Source organism: Lissotriton vulgaris, chromosome 4_1, assembly GCF_964263255.1.
Source record: "Lissotriton vulgaris chromosome 4_1, aLisVul1.2, whole genome shotgun sequence".
NCBI classification, from domain to species: Eukaryota; Metazoa; Chordata; class Amphibia; order Caudata; family Salamandridae; genus Lissotriton; species Lissotriton vulgaris.
In genome coordinates this window covers 1,469,634,387-1,469,656,630 of record NC_141691.1, presented here as the reverse complement: position 1 = coordinate 1,469,656,630, position 22,244 = coordinate 1,469,634,387, and the positions used below count along the sequence as shown (strand labels likewise).

Sequence of the window (22,244 nt, the reverse complement as noted above, 5' to 3'; positions counted from 1 at the left end):
GTATCCAGTAAATTAGAAATACGAGTAGGACGCTCATGCTGTCAATACACAGGACTCAGCGCATCGTGATACATGAGCGCTATCAGCCGATCAGAACCAGAAACTTAAAGGAAAAACTAAAGATCGTCGGTTAATAGCGAAGTTTTCAGATTTTTCAGGGTGAAAAAAATAACAGTATGCTGTGTGTGTATTGCATTTCTGCTATTAATGCTAATTTGTTATGTATGTGCAAGCTGGCACTGCTGATCGCCTGGCACCTGTTCTAGGTGTCTTCATATAGCCTGATAAAACGTTTAAATACACATCAAGACACGTTGCATAGAGAGGAGACATACTCCCTGCTCCTTGGTGCATGCCTCTATTGTTTAATTGTTTTTCTCAGAGAGAAGTCCCACCCATGTCTGGGTATACCATTTGTACGTGGGAGTCCCACGTACAAATGGTAGGCCCAGACATGGGTCCCATGTTTACTGTGCCTTTGGACTTGAGCTCTATCTCAGTGATTTTTACCGGCAGGCTTAAACCAGTCTGGGGTTGATTGTGTGTGTTCTTGTGCATAAGGGACATTGCTTAGCAGTTTAGGCTGCCGCATGCTCTGTGTGGCCATGAGTGACATATGTAGCCACGTGTGGCTCGTGGAGTGACACTTTCTCACGAGCAGTTGAAAACAACGTGTAGGGAAGAAAATGCAGTCTGAGGTTTCTGAAGTTTTCCTTCCTCGCGTCAGGTCCCATTGCATCACTTCTGCCTCTAATGTTTTTTTTACTAACAGTAGATTGTGAGGAGTGTTTTGTATATTGCAAGAATACTTACTGGTAAGGATTACAAAACGGATAATAAAGTATATTTTGTGCAGTTTCTTAGACCACTTGCCTCAAATTACTTCCAACACTGAAGCTGCTACACTCAAAACAAAAATGTCTATGTCAGCGTGAAACTGCGTGCACCCTTTCATCTGAGGCTCAGAAATATGTTTTCTTGTAAATTCCATGTAATGGGAATGATGTTTTTTTAAGTGGGAAAATCACTGGTGTTTCTATCTGCCAAACTAATGACCCTCAGTTTACCGACCCTTGAAGGATAGAAGGCTGGTGGTGGCCTTTTTTGGTTTTCGTACTTTTAGCCTTTGGGGAAAGAGACAGGGAATTGCGAGTCCTGGGAGATCGAGTGTACAGTTTCCAGAGCATTTCCACATTGAGGCTGGCTCAGCCATCATTTTGCTTCTTGTGACCCTTCTAACCCGAGCTGGTCAGCAGGCCAACAGAAATGTCAGGTGTGTTAATGTTTGCATTTGTACGACTGATGGCTTCCAGGTGGGTTTTCCTGAGCCGTGCTTTTATAATGAAGCTAAGGAATGTATTTTCTAGGTTCTGAGCCGAGGCAAAACGTGTTTGGATGTTTCTTCTTTCTGCTAAATTAGGTAACGCTTATAAGCAGGCCGTGCAAAAGCGGAAAGCTTGGACTGGCCACTATGTTATTTTTCCTGGGCTGTTCTGTGCCATAAGATTTGGAGAAAATCATATTTTCCCAATGTTCCCTTATTTCCGAGTCACACATGTAATTTTACTGCAGTATTGATTTGACCTTATTAAGAGCACCCGGATCATGGCTGGACCGATGCTGTCCTTTCTGAGGCCAGGGAGCGATGGCTTAGAAGAGCACTGCAGGTAGGGATCATTGATTCGTAAGTAGGTTATATTTATCAAGTGAAAAGGATCTCATAGTATTTACGTTAAGTTTGTGATGCAATTTTTCACATTTCACATGCTGCAGTCTTCTCGTGGCATTCTGGTGTGACAAGAAACCAGCTTCTCCTGTCATTTAGTAACGGGGGCACATTAGACTTGTGAAAGAATAGCACACAGTGGCACAGATGAACAGAGCACTTGGTAGGCCAATTAGACTGACAGTTTTGCCAGTCATTGTCTTTGTTAGAACAGATTCACAATTGATTGATAAATCTTCCTGCTTTCACAAATTTGCTTGAAAATGCACCATTTGCCTAATCTTTTTCCAAAATTTTCTTGGGGATAGGTGGTTCGGGATTGCTCGCTACGCTCACTCAACGAAGGCAGTATGACAATTGCTTTACGCCCCACCACTTTCAAATGTCACCAGCCGCCACTGGGGCAGCCTGCTGCGTGAAGTCCCCCAGTCACCAGCCGCCACTGGGGCAGCCTGCTGCGTGAAGTCCCCCACCGTGAGCTGGCCATCCTTGCAGGGCACCACGATCAGCGTCCTCCCGAAGGCGACTGTCACCTTCATGGCTCCGTTAGGAGGAGAGGAGCCCGGGGATCATTAGGGAGGTCTCGGAGGGACTCTAGAAGGGGCTGGAGGTGACAGTGGAGGGAAAGTGCACCGGGATGAAGAGTCTAAGTACCGTGCGGGGGAGGGGGTGGACGCTACAGGTGAGAATGAGCAGGACACACACATCTGTTGTAATCAGAGTCACTCGTACTCACAAGAGGGACTGCACCGAGCGGTTGGGGTCACTGGTGGAAGTGCGTTCCTGGGCACTTACTCTGTGGAGGCGGGTGGGGTGGTATTGTGGAGGGGGTTACAAGGGGGTGGGTCACAGAGGTCAGGGGAGGGCTCTATGCAGCGGCGGAAGGGGGGTTGCTGAGGCAACAGGTGGGTGTTGTTGTGCTATTTGGAATGGTGGATGCTGGGGCGGGGGTTGATTGGGGGTGTCAGGGCTGCGGCACTGGGGGCTAGCGAGGACAGATGAAGGGGCAGCGGGTGCCCCAGTGGCTGAGTGGTTGCTATGGCAGCGGGTGGGTGCCAGCGGATGGTGGTTTCGGATGCTGGGCTGCGGGGGTGGGGGGGGAGAAGCTGTAAGAGGATACAGGGGGGTCAGGGAAAGGTAATTTCTAGGACAAACGAGGTCCCTTGGGGGCAAGGTGGAAGCCGTGGGGGTGTTATGGTATGGGGAGGGTAAGGGCTGGGCCTGAAGGAAGGGGTGGGGGCTGGGGCAGCAGGGAGTGCTTTGCTGCAGCGGGAAGGGGGCTGCTGCTGGGGCAGCGGGTGCCCCGAAGGCTCCTGTGGGGGGCTGATGCCAGGCTCTGCTTGCTCGGTCAGGGTGGCAGCGCCACCATTAATCACCGGCAGCTTCCCTGGCAGTGATGGGCAACCAGGACGGGGGCGTGAGTGTGTGTGGAGGGGGCTCCCTCCTCTTCTGCCGGCCGAGGCGATCCGTCCAGAGAGTGAGCGCACCTGCGCCCGAGAGCTTATTCTGAGAGAGAACAGGTGCCTTTTAAAGCGCCAATGGACAGCTCCGCTTTTTGTGGGCGCTATAGAAATCATAAACAAGCCAAGTATCGTCAACAAGTGGAGAGTGTCGACTTTTCTGTGGGCCACGCCAAGGCCGACGGATGTGCAGCATTGCAAAGGGGAATGGATCAGACCATGACCTACGTCCCGTGGCTGTAAGTTGCGGATAGCTCCCTCTTTACTTTAGAAGTCGCTGGGTGCGTCAATTCGCTCGTGCCCAGATCACCAGAATATCCCTCGGCAGCATACTCGCCCTAAACACAACACTTGTACCGTGCGCCAACCACGTCCCCCTGCCTCACACACAATACTCCGTGACCCCGCCCCCTCAACAGGCCCGGACTGGCCATTGAGGGCACCGGGCAATTCCCCGGTGGGCCGCATGGTTGGGGGCCGGTTTTGGGCCCCTGGGGCCGTTTTTGTTTCAGGGCCGTTATGCTGCAAAAACGGCCCGTAACAAAAACGGCCGAAAACCGGCCCTGACACTGAGCGCGGTCGCACCTCTCCCCCCTCCCCTCTCCTCCCGGAGGGTGGAGGGGGGCCGGCCGAGCACTTTGCCAGGGCCGGTTCTGGTTCCCAGTCCGGCCCTGCCCCTCAATACACTCCTTGTCGAACCAGGGGGGCACTGTACGGTACCTAGCACTATGATTGGCTGACGTCTCGAGCTGGGACTCCCCTCTCCGCGTCCTCGAGAAGAAGCTCGTGCCCCGCTTTAATCGCCGAGTCCAGGAGAATGTATAGGAACTCGGCTAACGAGAGTTAGGTCACAGACTCTGACGCCTGGCGCTAATTCATGCTCCTAGGTGTCGTATGCCTAAAAGTGAAAACAGAGAGACAAGGGAAGCCTTGACAGGGTGAACGAGAAGCGGCGGGGGCGCCCTGGCGGCTCCCAGGCCCCGGCGAAGAGAGGGCGCCTGCAGGGAGGACTAGAGACGGTGTGCGGGACTGAACGTAACCCCTTACTGCAGGAGGTGGCCGTCAGAGAGGAGGTAACGACAGCCTGGGCCGGGGGCTGTAGCCTCAGAACTGGTACATGTACTTAGTTGTAGGGGGGAGGGGGGTGCGCTAGTGTGTGTGTGTGTGTGTGTGTGCGCACGCCTGTGTCAAGCGCCCGGCACTGCACGTTCCACATAAATGAAACTGCAACTAATTCAAGCCATGCACGTTACAAGCAGCCAAGGCGCCAAAGCGCGCCCACGAGATCAAATCTCCGGCAGGAGAAGCGCATGTCAGTCTGCTGTCCACATTCCCCCAAAAGTGATAACATAAGTTGTCTCGCTCTAGACAGCTTTTGCTTTCGTCTAGGCTCGACCTAAAAAGGAACAGATAACAAAATGATCGAAGGGAGTAAGTGTGCTGGTTTCTGGATGTCAGATGGAAGGAAACGGGCAGAAAGGACACAAAACACTAGATGTAGAGAAGGGCTATCTCGTTAGCATGTTCACATTTCATTTTGCTGGTAAAATGGGAGTTAAGCAATTAGCAGCATGGAGACAAGAAAATGTGTTTTATTCTTGCTTCACATAAAATAATGATCTTCAAAGTTGAGGGAGGCATGATCCTACATGTGCTTCATATAAGATAATGGTATGTTTTGGGTTTCCAACACTTTACGCTGGCACCGGTATATCTTTCAATCTCACTGTGGTCAGCCGCACACCTCTGCCCGAAGCACAACAAACAAAGCTACATGGGGGGATGCTAGGACGTCAACATATGGGCAGATTCCTTTCATTCCAGGGCATGCACGGCTTTGCACTGAACCCACTTGCAATCGCAGCAGGCTTCACCTGCCAGCGTGGCGCTCCTGCTCCTGCTACAGCAGGCGGCATCCATGCTGCAAAGACATTCAAACAATCAGCAGCACCCTTTGTTATTGTCGGGCTCTCTCTCCTCTGCTGCTGAGATCACCCAGATCAGGAAGAGGCCGCCGATTTGCTGCCACGTGTAGATCACCTCAATCCAAAGAGTTTAGTGCAGGGGTGTCCACCATAGATCCAGAAAGAGAAATGTGTACAAGATTCTAAAAATAGTCACGGAAGTTATAAAAAACCCGTTTTCCTGGAGCTGCGTTGGCTACATCTCTTGTAGAGGGAGCAATGTAGTGCTTAATATGTCAAATTCATTGGCACATCTCCCGTGAGACTACTTTGGAAAAGGAGATTGAGACTGAGCTTTACTTTTCAAGAAGCCATCGAGGCCTTAATTTACACCGGGGCTGCCACTGGAATCGCTGTGGGTTGTCTTCTCTACACTTATGATGTATGCATGCATGGCAGCGCGCCCGATTTAGGCGGGAGAGTCACGATTTTACAGCACCCACCCCCCCCCCCCAAAAAAGAAGTTAATGTTAGTCAATGGGGAAAATACATTCCCCTCATATTATTTTCTCGATCTCTGTCTTTCCGGAACAAATGTGCTCCATTTCTTTGGAATGAAGAAGAAACGGCGAACATTGCAGGGGATATAGCGGAATGAAGGGCCGGGCCAACTTCTGGGAATGGGGAGGCTGAGGGCAATCAGGGAGGCACGTACGTGCGCATTACCAATAAATAACGAGCTTTAGAGGCGCCACTTTTGAATGGATGGAAATGCTTATCCTGAAATGTACCATTCCAAAGATTGATTGAAGGATAATAAACTCTCTACTGTTTGCTGTATGGAGCTTGTGTTCAATAAAAAGAGTTTTAAAAAAGCGAACGTCAACAGCCATCATCGAATGACTGCAGGCAGATGCTAAAGGCTGAGATGTGTCACGAAGATAATTTCGCATGCTTGGTCTTCAGCACTCAGCTTTGGTTCAGCATTCTAGTTATTTACACAGTAGAGTCAGCTCCTCTGCTTGTGAGCGCTCTCTCACATGGACCCGCACTCTTGAATAGTGTTCATAGGAGCATCCCATAGAAGAGACTCCCAGCCAGGGCTGGCTTTAGCACTGGTAGCGCCCAGTGAGACAATGTTTTTGTCGCCCCCAATGACCACCTCCACCACGGATTACCTCCCTACCACCCTTTAACAGTCTCCATAACCACTCTCAGATGCAATTAATTCATTTTATAGCGTCACTCACAAAAGTGAAGGGTGTCAGAGCACTTTAAGTAACACACACTTTACACAGAGGCAATCAATCATAGGTGTGTAAATCAGTGCATAGGAAATGTTACGTAAGACAGAGGACAACAAGCAAGGGGTGGATTCACATGTCATCCATAAAGGTAGGCAGCATAGTTGAAGAGTACTTGGTCTGGAGAAGCACAAACTCTGAATTTAAAAAGTAACACAATAGTTTGGGGCTCTCTTTAATAACAAGAACTAATGTGTACCCAAATGAACCCTTTTTGCAACATTTGAATAATGAAAGTTTGGGGGAAAATCCATATGCTCTAATCTATACCTTGAAGTCTGCACACAGTTTTTTGATGAAATTAATAGCTCACTGTAAACTGCAACTAACAAAAGGAAATCTCTGACAAAAGCAGTAACCCACTGACCTGTTTACATTATATTCACTTTGTGATCTGCATGGTACGTGTTCTTTGCACCAGGCACATTACCCCTCTGAGCTACATTACCATGAATCAAAACTTCCACAAGTCAAAACATCTGCTAGACAAAACTCCGATCTCACCAGGAAGAACATTTATCACCAGAGTTTTCTTGACATTTTAATTGTCACCTGAAAACTGCTGGAGACCAGGAATGTGGCAGCAGGTGCTTTTAAGCACAATAAGAACTTTCAAACAGGCGCCCCCATGCAAAGTCAGCACCCGGTGCAGTGGCACCGGTCGCACCGCCCTAGAGCCAGCCCTACTCCCAGCGTGAAGCCAGTGCCCCACACCCTCCTGCCAGACCTGAGTCCAGGCTGGCTGGACTGCTGACATTGGGTCTTCAGACCCATCCTCGGAGCCCAAGCTCTTCAATATAGCACAGAGGAGAACTAAACAGAGAAGTATGGTCTGGGGCAAAATATTAACTAGGGAATGAGGTTCCAACACACGTACTTCAGTCCTGGTACTACTTTTAAGACATTAATGTTACACAAAAGTGTGGTGTGAAACACATCACTGTTCTGAAGAGCTCCAGGGTACACATATGTTTCAGTAATACCAGAGGGAATGCATCGTTTGTAAGTAAGAAAGAACCCTGTTGCACCTCGAATGGCGAGTTGCTTGTCCCATCACAGAAATATTACACGCTGGCAAAGGGCCATGATATTCCATCACAAATGGTACCTGTAACCTATTCCTGGTCGTTCGCCTTCCAATAAACTAAACTGTCTACCCAATGTACACAAGCAATGGAAGAGGACAGCCTTCAGGGGAATAGAATGAGGCACGCTACTGGGGGTCAGCATCAATCACAGCATCGTGCTAGCTGCATCTGCACACTTACAGAAAGCTGCTGTGAGAGAAACATTCACCGAAGGTTGAGCAGTAGAGACTGCAGAGACCAGACATTACATGGCAGAGTGTTCCATGCGCAATCGGTATGCAAAAAACTGTCTTTGGCACTTCCAGTTACCATACTGGGAAGAGAAATGGGTTACACAGGATGGACACAATGATGTAAAGAATAGTCCAACGGCCACCCTGCTTTAGGATATTGTGCATGGCGAACACTGTGCTTTATCACATCTTGCACAATCGAAACTTCCATGAACAGGAAGCAGGCAGGCAGGCTCCCAGTCTCACCCCTAAGCCAATCACAATGCTCCAAGCAGTGCTATGATTGGTTGGGACGCCACCCAGCCAGTGGCCAATGGCCCGACCATGTTCGCCATGCAGTTTGCATTGCAGCCTGCATAGAAAAGGGAAGAGTGTGCATGGCTGGTTTAGTCGGCCCTCATGCGCACTCAGGAGTGGGCACACCACTCCTCCCCTGAGCATTGCTTGCAGAGTAGCCGCGCCCACCCGCAACCAAACCCTTCTGCTTTCAAGCAGTGCGAGAAGCAGAAACACAAAATGATAGTTATCACCAATTTATGTTTCTGCTTCTCGCGCTGCGAGAAACCAGTGGGGCGACGCTCCTCTGCTCTAGTGGAGGAGCCACCCCTGTTGTTTGCGCTCTTCTCCCCTTTCCTTCTTATGTTTTCTACAGAGTCCTGATGTATCTTTGAACTGTTTTAAGCTCTTTCTCACACCCCAGCCTCCATCTTGCCTTTGGAGGCTGAGTTTATTATTCATGTTCTTTGTGCTGCTTCCCTAACCAATATATTCACTATTAGTTGCATAGTCTTTGTTTTGAGACTCTGAGTGTTTGTAGTCATCATACTGATCCATATTCTGTAATGCAGAAACAATACATAACCCTTTTCAATGCAAACTTACAGGCAATGGCCTTATTTTTTTAGTAATTCATGCTTTAAAAACCACATCACGTCCAACGGCTACAGGCACGTAAGTATCCTTTCTGATATGGCTAACCCTGAAACAGTCGCAAGAACTGACCAGATGCCTCTACACACATGATCTGTTTGCCCTAAGCATCCACAGATTTAAGAAAGCAGCTGCAGACATTGACTCCTAGCGGTGGTTGATGGGTAAGCTCAGTACGATGGAGGATATGTCTATAAGTATTAAATTCATATAATTACAAGAGACTCTAGATATGTACAAAACAGCTACCTCTCAGTACTTAAGATGGTAGACTATTCACGGCAACCAAAGACACTTGCTCTTCTTTTCCTGACAAGCTGATTCTGTCTGTCCAAGTGTCAATACTGGGTGATCTGGGGTTCGAACTGCAAGGTCGGCTTGCAAATATAAAGTGCTATAAGGTCTGATCGTTTTATGACACTTTATCAAAGTCAATCATAATGGCCAACAATGACATTGTATTCACTACTTCGCCTACCACTACATTATCATGGTGCGTATAATAGAACTGCTCTTCCCTCTACATACACTTTCCTTGAGATGTAATGGTTAGGTAGAGGCAGTGGACCTAAGTACAATAAGACTGACGGGCCCCAAATGTGAAAAACCTGCTGAATCTTTTTACAACATGATATGGTACTGGGGCAAATAGTTGACGTGTTTACATCGACTGCTAATTTATAAATTAACAGGTTCTCCTGTTTCTCATTACTACATATATCACCTTTCTGAACCAAAACTCAAATGAAAGAGTCCATTTTGGCACCAGTGCTAATCAGACTCAGTATCACCTTTAACTGGCTGACAGCAGAACCTCTTGCACTGAAGTACGAGGGAAGTGGAGAAGCGGTCTATTGTGGTGGAGATGGGTCTGTCTAACATTAGAACAACAGAAAGACTAGAAGACAACTTAGCTGATTAAGAGGAATTCCCCAGAGCCCTATTGTACCAACATAATATGCCATAGTGAGCATACTAGCCCAGCTGAAAAATATGTTTAATTGCGCTGTGTTTGAAAATACTTAAACATATAGAGACTGTTGGGTGTTGTTGGTGAATTACTCCTTGATGTAGTTAGAACAATTGCACCCAAGCTAATTCCAGCTTGTACATCTAAACATCAACACGCATGTTACCCATTTGTGTCACGGAGCTTAACCTGCATCTGTTTACAAGTATGTTTCACATAAGTATGCTCTTGAATGCAACTCTACCACTTTATATAAAGGTATTGAATTTCACTGACCAATCGCCTGCAGTTACTTGTGCGGGGTAGCTCTATGAAGCCTAGTGAATTAAACAGACACATGACTCTCTTCTTCAAATGATCTTACAACGCAATTTTAGGAACTAAAAACATAGCAGAAAGATTGTGTGGTAAAAAAAAAAAACAGACTTCCAAGATCATGAACACAGAGAAACTGCAGTTCACTGACTCTCACTGTAAAAGCAATGTCAGAATATAAATTAGACGTGTGTGTTAGGACGCAGATAAGCTCGTAGGGGATTTTTGGTACTTCCCTCTCACTTTGCTGGACGAGCATTCAGGTTTGGGTTATTAACAGGTAAAGACATGGAAACCTGGCAAAGCTCCTGCCCTGCACATTCTGCGGGGCATTGTGGATGGAATCTCTTGAAGGGTGCTTTTGAGATGATTATAGATAAGAATGTCGCTACCCCATTCTGATACAACTGAAGGGCATGTTTCCAATCACCAGTGGTAATCTGGAGATGTTCTTACCTGAACACAGCTGTTCGACTTTTGTGTAGTTGGAACACACGATGTCATTCACCCAGGCAATGATGTCATGCCTACTCATAGTTTCTTGAGTGATCGAGGTGGAATACACGTTGACCGCCATCCCCCAACTGCAACAACAAGAACAAAAGAAATACATTAAAATGATTGAATATTTTGGTATATTTACATTTATTGTAATGATATTTTGCCAGCTATCGTTAATAGAAAGAAAGTGAAACTGACAAAGACAGACCTCGCCGGAACGCATGCTCTGACTTCGCGATCATGGACACAGATGCTGGTTATAACATTGCATTCCGTGGCTATGTATCATACAAAGCTGTCATACCAGGAAAGGGTTTGGGATTATTTTGAATTTAGAAGACCAGCAAAAACCACGAAAATGGTAGGAGGGGTTTAGTACTGCATTAAAAACAAACATTGTCGATTTATTCGGCCGCACTGTTGCTTACTACTGGAAGGGTACCCATACAGGTTGAATCTCACTCATACTTTTTAAAAAGCATCTTTATTATTATTTTATACATACAAATGTGATAGAGCAAAAACAACATGAATTCACAAGTCGCAAGCACACAGCATGATTACAGCTGTAGAGGATACGTCTTCAATGCTTATGCAAAAAGTAGAGGCCACACTCTTCCCGGAGAACCCTCTACTTAAGAAACCTTCTGCTGCTCAAAGAACTAACTTAGAGATATACAGGTCAATGTGACGGACAGGTTCTGTAATAGCATTTATTCAAAAACAGATCTTTCCAGGACAGTATTTCCTTTAGTAAGGTCCTAACAATGTACTTGCAACAGCGAACACATATATCATAGTGGTCAATGAGTCTACGCATGATTATCATCATAGTGTGCAAGCTATAACACAACAATCAATAGTAAAGCGAGGAGGACCCCAATCGTAAACTGCGAAATACATCAGAATTACAAAGACGGGTCCCCGCTTGCTGACCAACACCATATTCAAAACCAGCTTATTCACTTACAAAGCCATTGTTTACACAGGACAGCACTCCTGCATATCTTGCAGACATGCTCACCATCTCGTATGGCTCTTGGTACAACTGCAGTCTGGAAATCACCAGACTGGAGACTATATGCCAGATTTAGAGCTTGACAGACAGGGGATTCTGCCAAACCCCAGCCGGCCCCCCTGATTTAGAGTTGTGTAGGCTGTTGAATCTGTTGACAGAAAGCTTCCTCCGATTGCTCAGATGAAGGAATGCTTCCTCACGTGGTCTGACGCAGTAGGGTTCGTCGGAGAAAGGGCATTACACCACTCACTATTATTTAGGGTGGACAATATAACATCCTTTCTGCTGTCCCTCACAGGAAGGTAGGACCGGGCTGTGAGGGACAGAAAAAAACCTAATAATGACTCCCACATCCAAGAAAAAATTCCGAGGGTGTGGGGGGTCATTACTTAAGAATTTTCCAATTACATGCTCCCACTTTGGGATTATTATTTTTTTTTAAACTCTGTTAAAGTTTGGTAAACAGCTGTCTTTTGTAGCCTGACAGGAACCGCTGCAAAGGAAGTTTCTATCAAATGACAGAACCGCTGGGCCAGCAGTGACCTCTAAATTTGTCAGACAGTAGTCCATTAGGGTTAGTGGACGTAATGCCCACCTAACATACTGGTCTCTGCCTGCCAAACTTTAAATATGGCCCTAGAAAGAGTTAAAAAAAAAAAAGTAAGGCAGCAGGCCTTTTCCATCTGTGCACCAGAATATGGAGCAAGTTTTCCGTATACATCACCTCTGCCTCAACGCTACTCCAATTTAGGAAAGAGTTAAAGACGCAGCTCTTTAAAACACTACATCACAAAGTAGAATCAGTATGTGAGAAGTTGGCCCGATATGCAACGTTCGCTATTCTAGCGACCGCTATGTATCGTTCCAACGACCCTTATGGTGTTTGGTTGTAAGTCAACCTATAGACCAGCTATCCTAGTAGCGTGGATACGAGCAGTCTAAGGCTAAAGACTCGAGAGGGCGTGTTAAGCCAGCTGTTTACCACACATGTACCCCTTGAACACCCAGTGAAAGGACACCACACAAGTGTTATGAAAATAAACAGTATATTTATTAAGAATCACAACAGCCCTGTACTCTTTATGAGGACAGGGTACTAAGCACAAACCAAATCTCTTTAGCAAATACTTCAAGTGCACAATTTAGAAACAAGTGTCCGAGGACACGGAAAGATTAAGGTCTCGGGCGGACCCGATAAGGCAAGTCGGAAGCGAGGGACTCGGGACCCTAGAGTAAGGAGGCTATGCAGGCACCGAAATGCCGAGTTACCTAGCCACGAGGGCTGCGGCTGCACAAGTCTTACAGGCGTCGGGGTCTCCGCTGACGAGCCAGGAGCCGGAAGAGAAGGAGTTGCTGGCCGGCGACCAGTGCTGAATAGTTCGTGGAGATCCAAGCCTGGATCGGAGATTGAAGAAACCTGAAAGCAGAGGGGACCAAGTTCGTACTACTAGCCAGTAGTCAGAGGGTACCAGGAAGGCACCGGTTGGCCGTCACCTCGACCAGGTGAGTGGGCGACGCTAGGCTCTGCAGTCTCACGGACCAGGAGGCGTTATCGGCGACCACGGCGGAGGTGCGAGCTGTCCCACGAAGGATGATGCTGTCGGCGTCGCTGGGCCCAGGATGGGGCAACAAGCCTTGGCAGTTCTCAGGGCCACGTGGTGGGCCTAAGATGGCGTCTTGAGTGGACCAGGAGGGTCCGGGGTGCTTCTCGCAAAGATGGAAGCAAGGGCCAGTCTGGAGCAACCAGACCAGCAGTGATGATTCTCGGATGTCGTCACAGAAGGACACAAGCCAGCGGCTAGTGACCAGACAACGTGCTGAGCAGCGAGCAGAAGGGCCCCACGCAGATCGTGGAGATGCTGGGAGACTGCACTTCGGTGCTGGAGCGGCTCAGGGTCGGGGCTTCTCGGACCCCAGAGCACTCACCAGAGAGTTACCTCGATGGTCGTGCTGGTTTTTAAGAGCGTGCAGGTTCTGATGATGGCCGGTCCCTCGAGGTCTCGTCGCACCCACAGATCGCAGCTGAGCTGATGTTGTGGGTAGAGGTCAGAGGTGCCAGGGAAGCCGGTTCTCGTCGAGCTGGGCCGTCGGATTCCTTGAGGAAGGACTTACAGCAAACCGCAGAGTTCTTAGTTGGTGCCCGCTGATGCAGGGTGACTACTCCTTAGTCACAAGGGAGAAATCTTGAGAAGAGTCTTGAATGTCCTTTCGTAGAAAGTAGTTCTTGAATCAAAGATGATCTAATTTGGAAGGGTCCCCGCTCCGGTCTTTATTCTAAAGAAAGGGGTGGGTACATGACTAGGTCCTGCCCTAAGGGTGGGACCAGGAAGGGGGGTAGTTACACCCCTCTCCCCTGCCGGACTTTCCCCAGGCCAGGGCTGTCGCCCCTGGAACTGGTTCTAACCGGCAGATGCGTAGTGAGCACCGGGGTGCCACTCCGCAGTCACCTTCTCGCCAAAGCCCTACCTACCCAGAATACACAAACCCTGTCTGGGACGGTGCGAACACCGCCCTCGACAGGAAACCCTTTGTCCAAGTGCTCCTCGCTGGAAGGACTCCCAGCAGCAGGAGGTCAGACTCGTGTCTGTGGTGGCAGCACCCATTTTGTGGAGCTGAGGCTTCAGTTAACTTTAACCGGGGTTCACAGTTACGTACATGTCGTGTCCCTCTAGAAGGGTGGGATGCTAACCTCATCGCCAGACTTGGTGAGAGGGCAGCACCCCGATTCGTATGACACCTTACTCGACATGCCTTGATAACGCGACACCGGAGTTACCGATATGGTACGCGTCATCATGGAACAGCTATTGGGTCTTGATTCCGCAAGCTGCAACCGGGCTCGGCTCGGGCCTGAACCTAGCTCACACGAGCCCACGCACTCTGCCTTCAGGATTGTTAAGGCCTGCCATAGGAGTGACTGATAGGAACTCGGGTGTCCATTGTATGGTTAGATATAGAGCTACTATACCTAAAGCGAAGGGTGGTTACACGGCTTCGCCCCAGCTGTCGTGCAGCCAGTTGTGTCAAATTTAGGAAGCCAGCCAGGGGTGGCATAATACATGCTTCAGCCCCTGGCGGCCCTGGGTACCCCTATGCCCTGCGTTACGGGGTCTGACAAGGTGGCCCAGTACCAATTGGTGAATGCACCTAGGGTACATATCGTAATTTAGAAAGAGAACAGCCAGGCTGTGGGTCTGATTAGCAGGCCCACAGCCAGAGAAAGTCGTAAACCAGTGAAACAAAAGCAAAAAATCTGGGTGATCATAGGATTGCAGACCCTACTCTCCTACATGACCCCCCCCCAAACGTCGGAACAATAAGCTAACCTTGACCAGGTGAGTCTTCTTGTTCTAAGTGGAAATATCTGGAGAGCCCATCGGCATTGCCATGATCAGTACCAGGTCTATGTTCCACTGTAAAGTCCATCCCCTGTAGGGAAATGGACCACCTAAGCAGTTTGGGGTTTTCACCCTTCATCTGATTTAGCCACAAGAGGGGCTTATGGTCGGTCTCAATCTTGAAGAGAGTACCAAACAAGTATGGCCTCAGCTTCTTCAGGGCCCAAACCACAGCAAAGGCCTCCCTCTCAATAGCTGACCAATTCTTCTCTCTAGGGGTCAGCCTTCTGCTTATAAAAGCAATGGGCTGGTCTTGACCATCAAAATTCAGTTGAGAAAGAACAGCTCCCACACCCAACTCAGAAGCATCTGTTTGGACAATGAATGGTTTGGAGTAGTCCGGACTCTTGAGGATAGGCGCCGTGCACATGGCCTGCTTTAGGTCATCGAATGCTTTTTGACAGCTCGCTGTCCACTGAACCTTTTTTGGCATTTTCTTACTTGTCAGTTCGTTTAATGGTGTCACAATTGAACCATAGTTCCTGACAAACTTCCTATAGTAACCAGTCAGGCCCAAGAAAGCTCGAACCTGAGTCTGGGTGGTTGGAGGAGCCCAGTCCCTGATCGACTGTATCTTGCTCTCCAGTGGCTGAACCTGACCTCCACCTACAAGGTGGCCCAGGTATACAACCTGTGTCTGCCCTATCTGGCACTTGGTGGCCTTGATAGTGAGACCTGCTGCTTGCAGTGCCTCTAACGTCTTCCGCAGGTGGACCAGGTGATCCTCCCAGGTGGAGCTAAAGACAGCAATATCGTCAAGATACGCCGCACAGAAGTCATCCAGCCCAGTAAGGACTTGATTCACCAACCGTTGGAAGGTGGCAGGTGCATTTTTCAGACCAAAGGACATCACCACGAACTGGTATGCCCACCAGGGGTTGAAAATGCGGTTTTAGGCTTGGCGTCCTCAGCTAACCTGATTTGCCAATACCCAGCTGTCAGGTCAAACGTACTTAGGTAGTTGGCCGAAGCCAATCTATCGATAAGCTCGTCTGCCCTTGGTATTGGGTGGGCGTCAGTCTTAGTGACTGCATTGAGACCCCTGTAGTCTACGCAAAACCTCATCTCTCTCTTACCACCCTGGGTGTGAGGTTTCGGCACTAGAACTACGGGACTAGCCCAAGGGCTATCCGAGGGTTCAATGACTCCCAACTCCAACATTTTCTGCACTTCACTTTTGATGCAGTCTCTAACGTGATCAGGCTGCCGGTAGATTTTACTCTTGACTGGCAAACTGTCACCAGTGTCAACCTCATGGGTGCACCAATCGGTCTGACTGGGTGTTAGAGAAAACATATGCCTGAACGACTGAAGAACCTGTTTACAGTCGCTCTGTTGATGTTCGGAGAGGCTGCCACAAAAGACAACACCATCTACCGAACCATCGTCAGGATTCTGAGTGAGCAGGTCGGGGAGAGGGTCACTCTCCTCTTCCTGTCCCTCATCTAAGGCCATGAGCAAACTCATGTCCTTCCTGTCGACATATGCTTTTAGCCTGTTGACATGAAGCACCCTGTGGGGGCTCCGGGGAGTTCCCAGGTCGACCAGGTAGGTGACCTCTCCCTTTTTCTCCAGGATGGTGTAGGGCCCGGACCATTTGTCCTTGAGTGCTGCTGGGGCCACTGGCTCCAACACCCACACCTTCTGTCCGGGCTGGTAAACAGTCAAGACAGCCTTTTGGTCATGCCAAGCTTTTTGGAGTTCTTGGCTGGCCTTAAGGTTTTCAGATGCCTTTTCCATGTACTCAGCCATCCGCGAGCGGAGGCCAAGCACATAGTCCACTATGTTGGCTGCAGGCTTTTTGAGAGGTCTCTCCCATCCTTCCTTCACCAAACACAGGGGTCCCCTTACAGGATGCCCGTACAGAAGTTCAAAAGGGCTGTAGCCAACCCCCTTCTGTGGGACTTCTCTGTAGGCGAACAAGAGGCAGGGGATCAGGACGTCCCATCTACGCCGAAGCTTTTCCGGTAGTCCATGAATCATCCCTTTTAGGGTCCTGTTGAATCTCTCAACAAGCCCATTGCATTGTGGATGATAGGGTGTAGTGAACTTGTAGTTAACACCACATTCCTTCCACATAGCAGTTAAGTAGCTCGACATGAAGTTTGCACCTCTGTCGGAGACGACCTCCTTAGGGAAGCCCACTCTGGAGAACACTCCAACTAGGGCTCTTGCCACAACAGGTGCTGTAGTGGTCCTAAGGGGAATAGCTTCAGGATACCTGGTGGCATGATCCACTACCACCAGTATAAACTTGTGCCCTGATGCTGTAGGTGGTTCCATGGGACCGACGATGTCGATCCCCACCCGTTCAAAGGGCACCCCCACCACAGGCATTGGTATAAGGGGGGCCTTTGTCGTGCCACCTGACTTACCACTGGCTTGGCAAGTGACACAGGAGCGGCAAAACTCCTTGGTATCCTCGTTCATGTGAGGCCAGTGAAAGTGTGAGACAAGCCTGTCCCACGTTTTCGTCTGGCCTAAGTGACCTGCTAAGGGAATCTCGTGGGCCAAGGTAAGTAGGAAACCACGCTGAGACAAGGGTACAACCAGCCTCCTGGTCATGCCAGGCTTGGGGTCTCTTGACTCAGTGTACAGGAGTCCATCTTCCCAGTATACCTTGTGGGTACCTGTGGCGTTCCCAGCAGCCTCAGCAGCAGCCTGCTGTCTGAGGGGTTCAAGAGAAGGGCAGTCTAACTGGTCCTTCCCCAGGTCTTCCCTTGAGGGTCCCCCTGAACCCAAGAATTCAACTTGATCAAGTTCGAATTCCCTTGGCTCAGTTTCCCTCAATTCCTGTAGGTCAGCCTCCTCTGAGACTTGATCCTCGACCTGGGGCAAGGGGGAAGGCGCAGCCTTAACCCTACTGCTCTTTTTCTTGGGAGGTGTCTGGTCCGTTGTTCCAGGATCCAGCACCTGTTCAGTGGGGCATTTCCTGACCTGTGACCTAGTCACAGCGAACACATGTGCTGGCAAACCTAACATTTCCATGTGAGTCCGGTGCTCCACTTCTGACCATTGTGACGACTCCAAATCATTGCCCAACAAGCAATCCACTGGGAGGTCTGGACTAACTACAACCTTCTTTTGGCCAGTTACCCCTCCCCAGGAGAAAGCTACAATTGCCATACTGTGATTGGTAGTGACATTGCTTGCATTGGTCACCAGGAATTCTGTACCTGGCATGATCTGTCCAGGGTCCACAAAGTTAGGCGTCACCATGGTGACGCTGGCACAAGTGTCCCTATAGGCCTGAGCCATCTTTCCATTTATGAAAGGCGTCTGTCGGTATTTGCCCAAAGTATTGGGGCTTACGTCAGGGGATACGTCTGCGTCCCCTGTACTGACAAGGACAGCCTGAGTGAGTGTGCCAACTAAGTTGTCACGCCCCTCAGAACCCAGGGTTAACCCTACTAAACCCTTGGGAGGCGCACTACCACTGCTGACTGTACTAGGGGGCACAGGTGCCTTAGGGGCTGCAGTGGCAGGAGTCTGCCCTCCTCCTTTCTTGGTGCACTCACTAAACCAGTGAGACTTACTTTTACAGTACTGGCACCATCTTTTGGATTGGCCTTCTTTCTTCTTTTGGGGAGCCTGACCCCCACCCTCTTTGGGTTGTTGGGGACCTGTCGAAGACTTCTGGTCATTTTGTTCCCCTTTAGAATCTTTACCCTTCTGGTCTGCTTTCTTCTGACCACCTTGATTCTGGCCCTGGTTCTGCTTAACTCTTGTACGAACCCATCTGTCTGCCTTCTTTCCCAATTCTTGGGGAGAGGTCAGATCCGAGTCGACAAGATGCTGATGCAACAACTGGTTCTGACAATTGTTTAAAATTTGTTCTCTCATCATCAAATTATACAATCCTTGATAATCAGTAACCTTACTGCCCAGCAACCAGCCCTCAAAAGCCTTAGTGGCACAATCGACGAAATCAGACCAATCTTGAGACTGCGTTTTCTGGGTATCCCTGAACAGCACCCTGTACTGCTCAGTGGTTAGGCCGAACCCTTCAACGAGTGTATTTTTCAAGATTTGGTAATTGTTAGCATCCTCCACCCTTGTGGTGAGGAGCTTGTCTCTTCCTTTTCCCTCAAAGGAGAGCCACAAGATAGCTGCCCACTGACTCTGGGGAACACCCTGCACAGTGCAGGCCCTCTCCAACACAGTAATCCATTTGTGGATGTCGTCCCCTTGTTTAAAGGGGGGCACTATCTTACCAAGGTGTTTCGTATCAAAACTCTTTTCCCTATTACTAGGTACATTGCTGCCACCAGTGGGGACTACCCCACTTAACTGTTGCTCTCTAGCAAAGGCAAGCCTTTCTTTGGCCAGGGCAAGTTCTTCCCTTTCGATCCTCAGATTAGCTGCCCTTTCCTTAGCTTCGTACACTCTCCTCTGAGGGGACGTCATCCCTCTCTGAGAAGAGTTGTGAGAGCCATTGGTTCGAAGGGATCCGCCAGAGTCTCTTGACAGAGATCGGGCTCGTCCATTCCCAATGTTAAGCTGACCTGATAGTGGCCCCAGGGGTCCCCCAGTACCGCTATCATGTTTGCTTAAGTTGGACCTGCTTAGTCTGACGACTTCTACCTGTCCCTTATCTGCCTCATCCCCAGAGAGATCCTCATCCTCATCCTCCTCCACATCCTCGTTCTCAGTTGCGAGGTGAATGAGGTCAGGATCGTCTCGGGTTCCCTCGAGGGGAGGCATGTCTCCTTCTGGATTAGAAGAGCTACGAAGTTTCTCAGCTCTCCTGGCATCATAAGTCTCCAAGAGACCAATCAGAAAGGACGTTGTGGGGTTAGACCCCTGCTGAATCTTCCTGGAGTGACACAGTCGTCTTAACTCCTTGAAGCTCAGCACAGTATATCCTGAAGGGATGACCTGTGGAGGGTCAACTGACACAAGGGGAGACCCAGAGTTTCCTCCTTTGTCCGACATACTGGTTCTAGCGTGGTGTAAGTGATGCACCTACCTACACTACGTGTTTACCTACTGTACCCTCGCTAAGAGTTGTAGCCAAGGTGTGCTAAGCCTTGAGGAGCTACAACAGCTGGTTCAGTAGAACTCAGAGTATTCTAAGCTTTTAGTTATATGTACTAACAGTACTTTGTGCGATCTTTCAACAAGATATTCTTAGGATACGTGTGGTAAAACAACAGCAAGCTCAAATCCCAACCGCTGCTCACCAATGTGAGAAGTTGGCCCGATATGCAACGTTCGCTATTCTAGCGACCGCTATGTATCGTTCCAACGACCCTTATGGTGTTTGGTTGTAAGTCAACCTATAGACCAGCTATCCTAGTAGCGTGGATACGAGCAGTCTAAGGCTAAAGACTCGAGAGGGCGTGTTAAGCCAGCTGTTTACCACACATGTACCCCTTGAACACCCAGTGAAAGGACACCACACAAGTGTTATGAAAATAAACAGTATATTTATTAAGAATCACAACAGCCCTGTACTCTTTATGAGGACAGGGTACTAAGCACAAACCAAATCTCTTTAGCAAATACTTCAAGTGCACAATTTAGAAACAAGTGTCCGAGGACACGGAAAGATTAAGGTCTCGGGCGGACCCGATAAGGCAAGTCGGAAGCGAGGGACTCGGGACCCTAGAGTAAGGAGGCTATGCAGGCACCGAAATGCCGAGTTACCTAGCCACGAGGGCTGCGGCTGCACAAGTCTTACAGGCGTCGGGGTCTCCGCTGACGAGCCAGGAGCCGGAAGAGAAGGAGTTGCTGGCCGGCGACCAGTGCTGAATAGTTCGTGGAGATCCAAGCCTGGATCGGAGATTGAAGAAACCTGAAAGCAGAGGGGACCAAGTTCGTACTACTAGCCAGTAGTCAGAGGGTACCAGGAAGGCACCGGTTGGCCGTCACCTCGACCAGGTGAGTGGGCGACGCTAGGCTCTGCAGTCTCACGGACCAGGAGGCGTTATCGGCGACCACGGCGGAGGTGCGAGCTGTCCCACGAAGGATGATGCTGTCGGCGTCGCTGGGCCCAGGATGGGGCAACAAGCCTTGGCAGTTCTCAGGGCCACGTGGTGGGCCTAAGATGGCGTCTTGAGTGGACCAGGAGGGTCCGGGGTGCTTCTCGCAAAGATGGAAGCAAGGGCCAGTCTGGAGCAACCAGACCAGCAGTGATGATTCTCGGATGTCGTCACAGAAGGACACAAGCCAGCGGCTAGTGACCAGACAACGTGCTGAGCAGCGAGCAGAAGGGCCCCACGCAGATCGTGGAGATGCTGGGAGACTGCACTTCGGTGCTGGAGCGGCTCAGGGTCGGGGCTTCTCGGACCCCAGAGCACTCACCAGAGAGTTACCTCGATGGTCGTGCTGGTTTTTAAGAGCGTGCAGGTTCTGATGATGGCCGGTCCCTCGAAGTCTCGTCGCACCCACAGATCGCAGCTGAGCTGATGTTGTGGGTAGAGGTCAGAGGTGCCCGGGAAGCCGGTTCTCGTCGAGCTGGGCCGTCGGATTCCTTGAGGAAGGACTTACAGCAAACCGCAGAGTTCTTAGTTGGTGCCCGCTGATGCAGGGTGACTACTCCTTAGTCACAAGGGAGAAATCTTGAGAAGAGTCTTGAATGTCCTTTCGTAGAAAGTAGTTCTTGAATCAAAGATGATCTAATTTGGAAGGGTCCCCGCTCCGGTCTTTATTCTAAAGAAAGGGGTGGGTATATGACTAGGTCCTGCCCTAAGGGTGGGACCAGGAAGGGGGGTAGTTACACCCCTCTCCCCTGCCGGACTTTCCCCAGGCCAGGGCTGTCGCCCCTGGAACTGGTTCTAACCGGCAGATGCGTAGTGAGCACCGGGGTGCCACTCCGCAGTCACCTTCTCGCCAAAGCCCTACCTACCCAGAATACACAAACCCTGTCTGGGACGGTGCGAACACCGCCCTCGACAGGAAACCCTTTGTCCAAGTGCTCCTCGCTGGAAGGACTCCCAGCAGCAGGAGGTCAGACTCGTGTCTGTGGTGGCAGCACCCATTTTGTGGAGCTGAGGCTTCAGTTAACTTTAACCGGGGTTCACAGTTACGTACATGTCGTGTCCCTCTAGAAGGGTGGGATGCTAACCTCATCGCCAGACTTGGTGAGAGGGCAGCACCCCGATTCGTATGACACCTTACTCGACATGCCTTGATAACGCGACACCGGAGTTACCGATATGGTACGCGTCATCATGGAACAGCTATTGGGTCTTGATTCCGCAAGCTGCAACCGGGCTCGGCTCGGGCCTGAACCTAGCTCACACGAGCCCACGCACTCTGCCTTCAGGATTGTTAAGGCCTGCCATAGGAGTGACTGATAGGAACTCGGGTGTCCATTGTATGGTTAGATATAGAGCTACTATACCTAAAGCGAAGGGTGGTTACACGGCTTCGCCCCAGCTGTCGTGCAGCCA

General features: G+C 49.6%; 1 protein-coding gene across 2 annotated transcripts in view; it reads right to left on the bottom strand.

Annotated features, from left to right (window-relative positions):
- MAPRE2 (microtubule associated protein RP/EB family member 2) overlaps positions 1-22,244 on the bottom strand; it is an 859,854-nt gene that overhangs the window by 272,309 nt on the left and 565,301 nt on the right. For both annotated transcript variants that reach the window (XM_086965723.1, XM_086965722.1), the window contains one exon: positions 10,387-10,514. In XM_086965723.1, the coding sequence (XP_086821849.1) occupies positions 10,387-10,507 (121 nt within the window). In that variant the 5' untranslated portion in view covers positions 10,508-10,514. The remainder of the gene's footprint in view (positions 1-10,386; positions 10,515-22,244) is intronic.